The sequence below is a fragment of the Suricata suricatta genome, chromosome 2, assembly GCF_006229205.1.
Source record: "Suricata suricatta isolate VVHF042 chromosome 2, meerkat_22Aug2017_6uvM2_HiC, whole genome shotgun sequence".
Taxonomy (NCBI): domain Eukaryota; kingdom Metazoa; phylum Chordata; class Mammalia; order Carnivora; family Herpestidae; genus Suricata; species Suricata suricatta.
The window spans coordinates 46,139,681-46,150,430 of NC_043701.1; the positions used below are offsets into that span (position 1 = coordinate 46,139,681).

General features: G+C 42.5%; 2 protein-coding genes and 1 long non-coding RNA gene across 4 annotated transcripts in view; 1 reads left to right on the plus strand and 2 right to left on the minus strand.

The window, feature by feature from the left end:
• The window catches only part of LOC115280707, a 15,110-nt gene extending 5,904 nt beyond the window's left edge, over nucleotides 1-9,206 (plus strand). The window contains exons 3-4 of the long non-coding RNA XR_003903895.1: nucleotides 8,192-8,314; nucleotides 9,052-9,206. This is a non-coding gene — a long non-coding RNA (uncharacterized LOC115280707). The remainder of the gene's footprint in view (nucleotides 1-8,191; nucleotides 8,315-9,051) is intronic.
• CHN2 (chimerin 2) overlaps nucleotides 1-10,698 on the minus strand; it is a 291,932-nt gene extending 281,234 nt beyond the window's left edge. For both annotated transcript variants that reach the window (XM_029925752.1, XM_029925743.1), the window contains exon 1: nucleotides 10,358-10,698. In XM_029925752.1, the coding sequence (XP_029781612.1) occupies nucleotides 10,358-10,406 (49 nt within the window). In that variant the 5' untranslated portion in view covers nucleotides 10,407-10,698. The remainder of the gene's footprint in view (nucleotides 1-10,357) is intronic.
• LOC115274914 (vasodilator-stimulated phosphoprotein-like) overlaps nucleotides 10,588-10,750 on the minus strand; it is a 1,048-nt gene continuing 885 nt past the window's right edge. The window contains exon 3 of the mRNA XM_029918448.1: nucleotides 10,588-10,750. Coding sequence (XP_029774308.1) covers nucleotides 10,599-10,750 — 152 coding nt within the window. The 3' untranslated portion in view covers nucleotides 10,588-10,598.

Here is a 10,750-nt window from a genome sequence, read left to right on the forward strand (position 1 = left end):
CCTCCAACCTACAGCAGAATGGCTGCTCGGTTGCCACCTTAAGGTGACTCTTACATTCCGACCAAGTGTGATGTGAGCTGTATATCCACTTTTAAATAATCTGGTAGCCACATTAAACATTTTTAAACAGGTGAAAGTGACTTTTCAAAATACCTTTTTTAAAACCGAATACCACAAAATGTTATCATTTCAGTATGTAAGCATATAACAAGCCTGTTCAACGAGATATTTTATGTCCTTTGTGTTTTGTACTAAGTCTTCCAACTCTGGTGGGTATTTTACACTTGCAGTCACACTAGCCACATTTCATGACCGAAACAGCCCACAGGGCTACCATATAAGGCAGTGCAGGGCTCAGTCCTGAGACTGTGATAGGTCGCAGCTGCAGCCACACATTCTAGTATTTGCTGCAGAAGATTTAGTGGTAAAGCCATACTCTCTTCTACCCGTTTCCTTGTTGTCTCAAACATTGATCTCCTGGCTGTATGTTTTAGAAGCAAAATTATTTAAGAAAAAGCACTTTATATTGTTAGTACATAATTATGTGAAATAAATCAAGAAAGCTAGGTTCTATTTCCTTTAGGAACACAGGGTTCAGCCAGTCCCAAGGGTACAAAGGACAAGAGGAAATCCAGGTACCAGGCCTCTGATGAGAAAAGAATTGCAGACAGTGATCAAGCGATTCTGCGATTCATAGCGCCCTAAATTTATGATGTGAGTTATGTCAATAAGGACTAAGTCATACATGCTATAGCCCCCTGGCTATTATGTTTGAATCCACTGGCCTCAATCTATTTCTTGACAGTTCTTTGACCCTTTAAAGATACCACCCATATTTCCATTTTCTTAATGCACTTAAAGACGGTAACAGAAGTTCAAGGAGGAGGGCAGCTTCCTTTTCTTAGGAACAGTCATGTTCTTGCATCTTACTGGCACGCATTGTCTTCCAATTAAATATGCCAAAAAGTCCAAAAGCTAACTTTATTTTCTAAAAACCAGTGCATTTGCTTTGCCCCATATGTGGGCCTTTTGCAGAAGTAAAATACTCCTAGGCAAATGGTTTGCTGATGGCCAAGTTGGTAGAATATCTCCTTTAAATAGTATGGCTTAAATATGCTGCCAACAACCTCAGTCCACACATTCACAATTTTCCTATTTTCTTTATGATATATTGGAAGATTCACAATTATAGGATCCAAACTACTTCTGATCATGGGCATTTTTTCCCCTCTCTGAGGGTGAAATTATAACTCACTGTGGGAGTTTTTATTTTTTTATTTTTTAAGAAATGGAGTTGCCATTAGGGAAACTATAGACCATTTTTTAAAAAGCTCAAATCCAACTTCAAGGCTAGAAGTATTTATAAACATTTTCACTACTCTCCCCAACATCATCCTCTGTCATTCCACTGTTCCCCTGAAAATGATGAAAAAATTACTTAAAAAAAAAAGCCTATTTACTAAACTAGTGAAATACAACCTAAGCAGCACATGGAGCAAGTACAGGAACAGGAGAACATTCTATCAAGTTTTCTATCCTTAGCTTATCAATTTTACATTAGTAATATCTCTGTCTTAGAACCACCTTCCCTGTTTACCAGTGCTCCCCAATAGAATCTTCCACAGAATGGTGGAAACATTCTATTTCTGCAGGGTCAAATTTGGCAGCACTAACCACACGTGCTATTGAGCACTTGGAATGCGCCTCATGCAACTGAGGAACTGACTTTATTTAAATTTGAATTTAAACAGCTACATGTGACTAGTGGTTGCCATATTGGACAGCACAGCTATATATAGTTAGGGCAGATGCTGGGTCACTTCAGTCTTCGTGCCTCTATTGGCACAACAGCCTTGAGACTTAAGGCTCACTTACAATACAAAGCACTTTATAACTTCTGTTTTGAAAATATTAAATAATAGAATAGTCTCAATGAAGCCAGAAAGAAAAAAACAAAAACAAAAACAAAACACAAAGCAAAACAAAAAAAACAACCTAAGAAATTCTTTTAGGATAAAGCTATGCCTTGGGATCAGCCAGGAAGGGGGATGGAGAATGCATGTTCTGGGAATGTGGGTCCTAGATGTCAGTTTCAGCCCTAGATGTCAGTTTCAGCTCTAGCTCTAAACCAACTTGCTGAGGGGCCCTGGGCAGTCTTGGAGCTTCTCAGATCCTCAGTCTCTAACTTAGGTAATTCTGGAACCTGCAAGCTCTGGCCTCACTTGAAACCAACAATGAAATGTAAAGTTAAATCAGCTCGGGAGGAAAAACAATAATAACAGCAACAATAAAACAAAACCTTTTCCAGAGGTGGGAAATGTTGCATATGGTCTACCTGAAAGCCTTCGGTAATTTCAGCTCCTTTATTTTTTCCACTTAAAATAAATATGTATTCTTCCCCCTGAGGATTCAGAAGCTGGGAGGTTCATGAGGTGATCACAAGACTTGAAAAGCTCACGCAAAACAGAACGATTTTAAAACTTCAGTGGAGAAAATCAACTGGGTACAAAGTAGTACTATTCTTTGTACTTAAGTACTTAGTAGCAATGTTCTTTCCCTACACCCCCCCCTTTTTTCATTTGGAAAACTTTCAAACCTTAGAAAGATTGCAAGAATTGTACAATGAACACCTGTATCCCCTACACTTTGTAAGACTGTTCTTAAATATCCATAAATCCAATCTCCTAGGTGCCTTGTAACACCTCCAGTTCCTAACACCAGTGATAATAAACTTGGGTCAGGATGGATGTGGGTCTGAATACTGCTGAGGACAACAGAATGAAGCACAAATGTATCACTGTATTTTCTGTTAACAATGAGCATGCATTTCAGCCTTAAACCTTAATGTCAGACACTAAAAACACAGAGACAAAAACCACCGTGTATGTTTCAAGAGGAAAAAGAAAAAACCATGATCTTTGAAATTAAGTAAACTTTGCTCCCATTGTAGCACCTTGAATCCAAGCCCTGTGCCCTCTCTGAACTTAACTTCTTTGTTTGGAAAAAGGGAGACTTTGTCTACCTCAAAGAAACAGCGAGGATTGCATGTAAACAGAGTGACACATGGCAACCATTCAGAATTGTCAGTTGCTTTTATAATTTACTAAGCATTTTCCCAAACAGTACTTCAGGAATGACAATCCTGTGGGATACATTCATCAGATATCACTCTTTCTGGTTTAAAGATCAGAGAACTAAAGCTCAAAGATATTAATGAGCAGGGGGTGGGGGTGGGGCGGCAGGATTGACATCTCCTGAGCAGGTATAATAGCTACATCAGTGGGAGACCACGCTTCTTCACCCTGTTAATGTTCACATCTACTCCAGGAAACAGGCTGTCACAGCTGTAGTTTGCAAAGAGGTACTTAAAGCTCAGAGAGGCTAATTTCACCAAAGGTCACATAGCTAGCTAGTTGTAGGGTTTGGTTAAGTACCTGGTTTAACTGACTATATTAAGAGTTTAGGAACTTTGGTTAAGGGCTCAAGGATCCTGGTTAAGGGCTTAAAGCATCTGACCAAGGGTTTAAGAGGCTTAGTTAAGGGCTTAGGTGTCCTGGCCAATGGTTTAAATACCTTGGTTAAAGGTTTCACTGTCCAGGGGCACCTCGGTGGCTCAGTTAAGCCAGCTGATTCTTGATTTCGTTTCAGATCATGATCTCACAGTTCAGGAGTTCGATCCCACATAAGGGTCTGGACTGACACTGGAGCCTCCTTGGGATTCTCTCTCTCTCTCTCTCTCTCTCTCTCTCTCTCTCTCTCTCTCTCTCTCTGACCTTCCCCTGATTGCTCTCTCACTCACTCATTCTCTCACTCTGTCTCTCTCTCTCAACAAATAAATAAATGAATAAACTTTTATTAAAAAAAAAAGTTTCAGTGTCCAGATCCTCTAAGTTAAAGCTCTTCCTGCAACATCTAATGAAGATGGATTTCAGAATGTAAAAATTTGCACCAGTCCAAGGAAGCAGACTGTTTATCCAGATCTGGGGGGTTCTGCCAGGCAAGTGGCATCTAGCCTCGCCTCCTGAAAACCTGTTCTCCAGCAAGTCCACCAAGGCAAGAGTTCACTGGCAGCCTATATGACACGCAGACACGGTCTCAACTCCACAAATCTAATTAATGTAACATCTGACCTGAGGTGATTAGATTTTAAACAAGGCTATTCACTGAACACCTTTATTAGAGAACGTCTATGAGAACGTAGATATTGGATGATTTAAAATAACACTTTATAGGGCTGAGGTTGTGTGACTTTGATAGGCCAAACTACTGAAGCAGGGCAAGGCTGTAATTAGACCATACTGTAAAGACCATATTCGAAGATCGGCCCCCACAAAAGTATTTGATTAATAATGAATGAGAGGGAAAGCAGGCTATTTGCCCAAGCAGCTGGTGGATGCCCCTCTCTGGGTACAGAGCTGAAAAGTTTTATGTGCAATGTACACGGGCCAAGTCTTCAACCTCAGATCCCAGGAACACATGGGTTCCGTTGCAGAGCAGACTGCCCATGGGACCTTACATTCCAAACTGGATTTTCCTCTAGCCTTGGAGACCTTAAATACACCTCTGCTTTTGTTAGTCACTTTTTAAAAATTTTTTGGTTTATTTATTTTTGAAACAGAGAGAGACAGAGCAGGAGCAGGGGGAGGGGCAGAGAGAGAGATGGAAAGACAGATCTGAAACAGGCTCCAGGCTCTGAGCTATCAGCACAGAACCCAATGTGGGGCTCCAACTCAAAGTCTGCGAGATCATGACCTGAGCCAAAATCGGACACTTAGCCAACTGAGCCACCCAGGCGTCCCTGTTAGTAACCTTGAGACACATGAGTGTGTACTGTCACACCAACCCGCCTGCACCAGGCATCCAGGCATCCACCTTGACTGCCTGACCAGAAACCACGTGAGAAACAGAATCTCAGCTTCCATTCTCATGGGGAAAATGGAAAAAGAAGCAGGAAGATACTTAGAGGATTTGGAAACTATTAATAGTAAAGTAGACCAAATGCAGGATTTGTGAAAAAATAAACATCTAAATAGAAATCTGACCAACATAATAACAGGTAAGAAAGGTGAAAAGAGAGCAAGGAAGGAAGCCATTCATTTTGAAAATTAAATGACATACTTCAGGAGCCATGAAATGTAAAAACATTCATAAAACATAAATGATTGGTGGGTGATAGGTAGATGCTATTAATCATACGTCTATCACTGGGTCCCTTTCTCTTTCCCCGATTCTAACGGTCTTAAAAGAATCTTGATCTTCCGGCAAAAAAAACCTCTTTTCCAAACCATACCAATGTGACACTATTCACGGATGGATTTTCCAAACCCAATGTCCAGTTATTTTGACCACTGTGCAAAAACAGGAGGCCCTGCAGAGCAGCAGACGGCCCTCAGCGGGACAGACACCCGGGCCAAGCCCCGGGGTGCAGCTCAGAGAACACCCTGTCCAGGTACATCTCGCACAAACTGGCCTTGGAAAATAACTGGTGTTTGCATCTCCCAAAAGTTGAACAAATGGCAGGGTCTTTCAAAACGCTCCACATGGGAATAGAGGGGGGACCTGGCGTTTTAGTAAAAGCACACATATCCATGGGCGCTGGTCAGACCCAACAAACCCACAATCATGCTTAAAAGACTCTTTCCTCTCAGATTCTCTATCACTGGGTTTGTCCGGGTTACCACAAAGGGACAGTGAAAAATCTAAATGAGATGCGGGAAGGTCCCTAGAAATATAGCAAAGAACAGGGCTCCTCATGGAAGTGGATGATTTCTTTCAGGATGTTAGTTTTAGCTTTGTGATTTTTTTATTTGCATTTGTGTGTGTGCGTGATTTAAAATAACAAAAGTAACCAAATCTTCCTGACCCTCTAGGTAACTTTGAAATTAAATTATCAGCAGTTATCACTAAAACAAAGGTAAAGAAATGTCTTTTAGACAAAATGGAGTATTTCCGAATTGTTCAGGGATTCAGAAGACAACGTCTCAGTGTCAATGTCTGTTTCAACAAAGATACCCTGCTTTGTAGTACTGGATGGTGGAGTTTATAATCACACCTGTAGGTCTTGGCAGCATTACTGCAGTTCAGTTTTACCTTCTGCATCTAGGGATATGAAAGACTTGTATACATCACTGGTTCTGACCCTCCAATGATGAGTAATGAAAATCCCTATTTATCATTTCTAGGATCAAGCCAGTGTGAGAGCAGAAAACAGCATTATTTATTTGGCCCACATTACTATTATACAAAATCTGGAGGAATAAATTCCTCAATCCATTCAGGAATGCTCTTTTCCCAATTAAGGTTTCAATAATTCTGCACAAAACTACTGATTTTTACCTTTTTCCATTTGCATTTTAATTTAAAAAGTCTAGGTTGATTTCATTTCTATAATACAGTGTGTTTATGTTCTCAAAATCTTAACAACTTCTTATCCCAGGGGTCCCTTTAATATTTAATTTTTACCTTGTTCAGTTACTGGAAGAGACCTCAGAGCTTCTTTATTACTTTACTTGAGTTATTTAAAAAAAAAAAAAAAACACTGTGAAATTGTCATTTGGCAATCAAATCACTAAAAATGCAAAAAAGTTCTTATTTCAATTATAAAAGCAAATAAAGCCCATGATTATTAAAAAAAACTATTTTGCAAATCAACCATTGTTTATTTCAGACTATAATCAAGTACCGCAGGCTAGAGTAAAAGCATAAAGATAGTGATTTTTTTCCCCATTGGAAATAATAAAGGTAATCAAACCATCCTGCCAATCTAGGTGATTGTGAAATTTAATTACTAGCAGTTATCATCAAAACAAAGGCAAAGCAATTTCTTCTACACATAAGTGAATATTCCAGAAGAAAATTTCTGGACAGTTCTTGGAAAATGTGTTTAAAAATTAATTTTAACCTGATTATTTCATTTGTTGTGTCTCAGTTGATAACACAGAATAAATGAAACATGTGGGTGTTGTGGTTCGATACTAGCAAGTGAGCCTGTGTTCTCGGGAAAATCAGAGAACTTTGAACTTAATGCTGAGTGAGTTATTAGTTCTTTACTCTTGGTGCAAAAACAACCAAACCTGAATCTTCCACATCTATTCCTCCAAGAGAGGTTTAACCCATATTATCTGAGTTCACCTCTCCATATGTTATTTCCTACAAAATCAACAGTTCCTTTTTTACTGTCCAATTGCCCAAACATCCTAAGGCTTCTAGAGCTGTTCCATCAAACCCACTGCTACCTGAACAGAAAGAAAAGCTCCTACATCAGCAGCAAGAGTAAGTGAGATAGCGCCTTCATGCATGATGCTGCTTATGGGTCTAGAAGCATAACTGCCCGGAGAAGAGACACCATCTCCAAAATGGATCAATAGCCCTAAGAAAGGAAGCTAGAAATTAGCCCATCTCCAGGACTTTGCCTAAGCTCTTCCTTCTTCCTGAAATACCTTCCCACACCTCCTCCTCTCCGGAAAAATCCCACTCACCCTTTGAGCCCCAATTCATAGGTCACCTCCACTGACCCCTGTAGACTAAAGGAATCACTCTTTCTTGATCTCTCCTCTGCATAATTCATTTTATCCAACTGGAATACAGATTACTAGTTGTTGCCCTCTCTCTGCTGGCGAAGGAAAGGACCTTGATTCATCTTTCTATTTTAAACTCTTGGAACAATGCCTGAAACCTAAAATACACTTAACAAACGCTTATTTAATGGACCCCAAACCTCAAGATCAAATTTAACATGCAACATAAGAGGCAAGTTTTATGTGTGTTCGACTTATTTCTGCACCAAAAGTCTGAACCATGAAGTGCTTTCTGTTTCATTCCTCAAAGGAGCAAAATTTATTCACCAAAACACTTACTAAGTACCGTACCCTGTGCTCAATGCTGCGCAAACATTATCCCATTTAATCCACCCAGCATTCCTAGAAGTAGGTCCTGTGATTAGCATTAGCCTTCTTACAGAAGAGGAAATTGAGGCTTGGAGAAGTTGAGAAACTCCCCTCCAATGACCCAGCTGGTCAGTGGTACAGCCAGAATTCAAGAACAATAATCCCAGAATTTTAGTTCTAGAAGGAATCCAAAAATTATTTTCCTCACTTAGCTTCCTAGTGGCTGAGGCTTATAACTTCCTTCCTGGCACATAGTAGGTCCCCTGAAAAAATTAATAGATTGATGGAGTGCCCTATTTTCTCAGACTCTGGACTTTGCCTGGGAGAACACAGCTGCCACCACAAACAGGTCCTATTCTTCAGTGCCCAACACCTCTCCCAGGTGTGAATTGCTTGCACCATCTGAATTATTCATGATCCACAGAATGGTAAGTGTGCTTAAAAAGAAAACTAAGGCTTCTTAAAGTGTCTGGTTAATTGGGGTATTAAGCCATAGAAGCTCATGGGCCAGGTTGATCCTACATCAAGGAAAATATCCATGTCCACTTTTTGAATTTTGGTGTCCACCTAATTTCCCAGTTCCTATTAGGGTGGTAAAAAAAAAAAAGGTAAAGCAGGAAGGAGAACTATCAGAAGCATCTGTATCTTATCTGCAAGGTGATTACCACCATCTAAAACTTCTGTGTGATTTCAAACCCACACGTTCTTAACAAAGGCTGAGTTCAATTTCTTCATCAGGTTTCTTCAGCTACACCAAGAGCTGAACTTTCAGGTGCCACACATCTGTAATTTATGCCATCAGTAAATCATGTGATCACGCTGCCTCCTGGTCTCTTCACTCTTCTTTCCCGTTGCCTCCTCTCTCCCCCACCAGTTCCTTTTCTAGTGGACACTTTTCTGAGCGGAATAACTATATGCTAATCGTAAGCCAATATCACTGTATTTTAAATTCAATGTTAGTCAACCAAACTGAATTGAAAAGCAGCAGCAGTGGTTTGGGGGTACTAAAAATACACCGTAGCATTTGCTGAGTTCTCAGAATTAAAACCACTGGCGGTCAACTTGTTGCTGCTCTTAATAAGATATGCCTGTTCTGCCCCATTGGCTGCCACTACCAGAAACTTGAACTATATCATATGCCTAACAACACTGTGCTTTTGATTAGTTGGCAGTGATCGAGAAAGGAAGTGCCATTTCCCTGGAACTGAACCTGCCAAAAAAAGATAACAGACGGCTTTCAAGGCATCACCTTGTGCCACACCACAATCGCACCCTAGTCAAACTCGCCTTGTATTTATGATTAAATTAGTTACACATCTATAGATATGGCTGATTTATGACCGGCTCGTGCTCAATGGCCCCACCAAGGTGTTTCTTCCTCGGAGTTTAATTTTCAGGTGTTGTAATAAAAAACGCACAATAGGTATTATCACGATATTAACATACTGAATATTTTCCTTAGGATTGCAAGACCTTCTTGACCCCTCAAAACTGCACACTCCGCTGAATGTCTGATCAGCTATGCCTTTAGGGTTTGTCATTAAAGTTTTCAATGACCAGAGAGGTAGAAGAATTCTACCTAATGCATCATTCTAATTAGAAACCTGTCATACTCAGAAACCAGAGGGTCTGTTTCTATTGATTCTTATTCCTTCCGATTCATGAGCAGTTTTTTTCTCTTCAATTAGACCTGCTGATCAACCATTAAAAAGCTGAAGGAAGCCCTCCCTTTACTCAGCCACACTTGAAAACAAAATGTATGCCTAGAAAGTGAAATTACAGAGAGTATTATACGAAAATGTTCCAGAGGCCACATAGGAAAATCACACACACACACACACACACACACACACACACACACACACACACATACATACATACATATATATTGTAAACCGGCAAATTGGCAGGGGTTGGGCTCGACCTCCCTTCCTCTAACTCGCTTCAATCAGGACCAGAAAGAATCGCTTCATTACTTCTATCTCAAACCATGCCCCAAGCTGGTGTCTCCACGGAGCTAATTTCTGAAACAAACAAAGAAAATCAAGTCTGCGAGGAGCGAGGGTTTTCTCCCCTCAGCCTGGGATTTGGGCATCCAGCCTGGCGGGCGCCCCGCGTCACCCTAGCCCCCAGCGCCCCGCTAGCCCAGATTCCAGCGGCGCCGGAAAGTGCGAGCCTGCCCTGCTCGGTTCGCTTCTCGCCCGCTGCTCCCCAAGTCCCCAGAAGGCTCGCGTTCGCACACTCAGGGCGCCACCGCTCTCCCACCTCTGCCTGTCAGATGTCAGGCGCAGAGGTGCTGTGGGCACCCGCGGTGCCGGCAGACCAAACAAGTGTCACCCCGGACGCCTGCCCTCACTCCGAGAGAGGGGGCAGGACGGCCACAGGTAGGCTCTGCCCCTCCCAGGGTGAGGGGCTAGGGCAGGGGGCGAGAGACCCAGCGCGGCAGCCGCGTCCGACGGACTGAAACTCACCCGAGGACACGGAGGAGCCGGACAGGCTGGAGTTGCTGGACGCTGCCATCTCCGCGCGTGCGGCGCTTGCTGCTGGCTCAGCCCCGGAGCGGACGCCGCCGCCGCTGCCCTCGCCCGGCCGCTCGCAGCCTCCGCGGCCCCCAGCCCATGGCAAAGTCCTGGGGACGCGCAGAAAGCACCGGCCTCCGGACTCTGCCTGCACTTCCTGCTCCACCAGATGACGCGCTGCCGCCGCCGCTATTTATTTGTGGTTTCCGTCCCTCTCGGCGCCTTTGCACGCTCCTCTCTGGGTGTCGGTGGGGAGATCGGAACGGAGGGAGATCCGAGGGACGGCCCGAGCGGGCTGATTGTGCCTCCGGCGGAGCCCCGGCTGCGGTCCGCGCACGCTCGCGC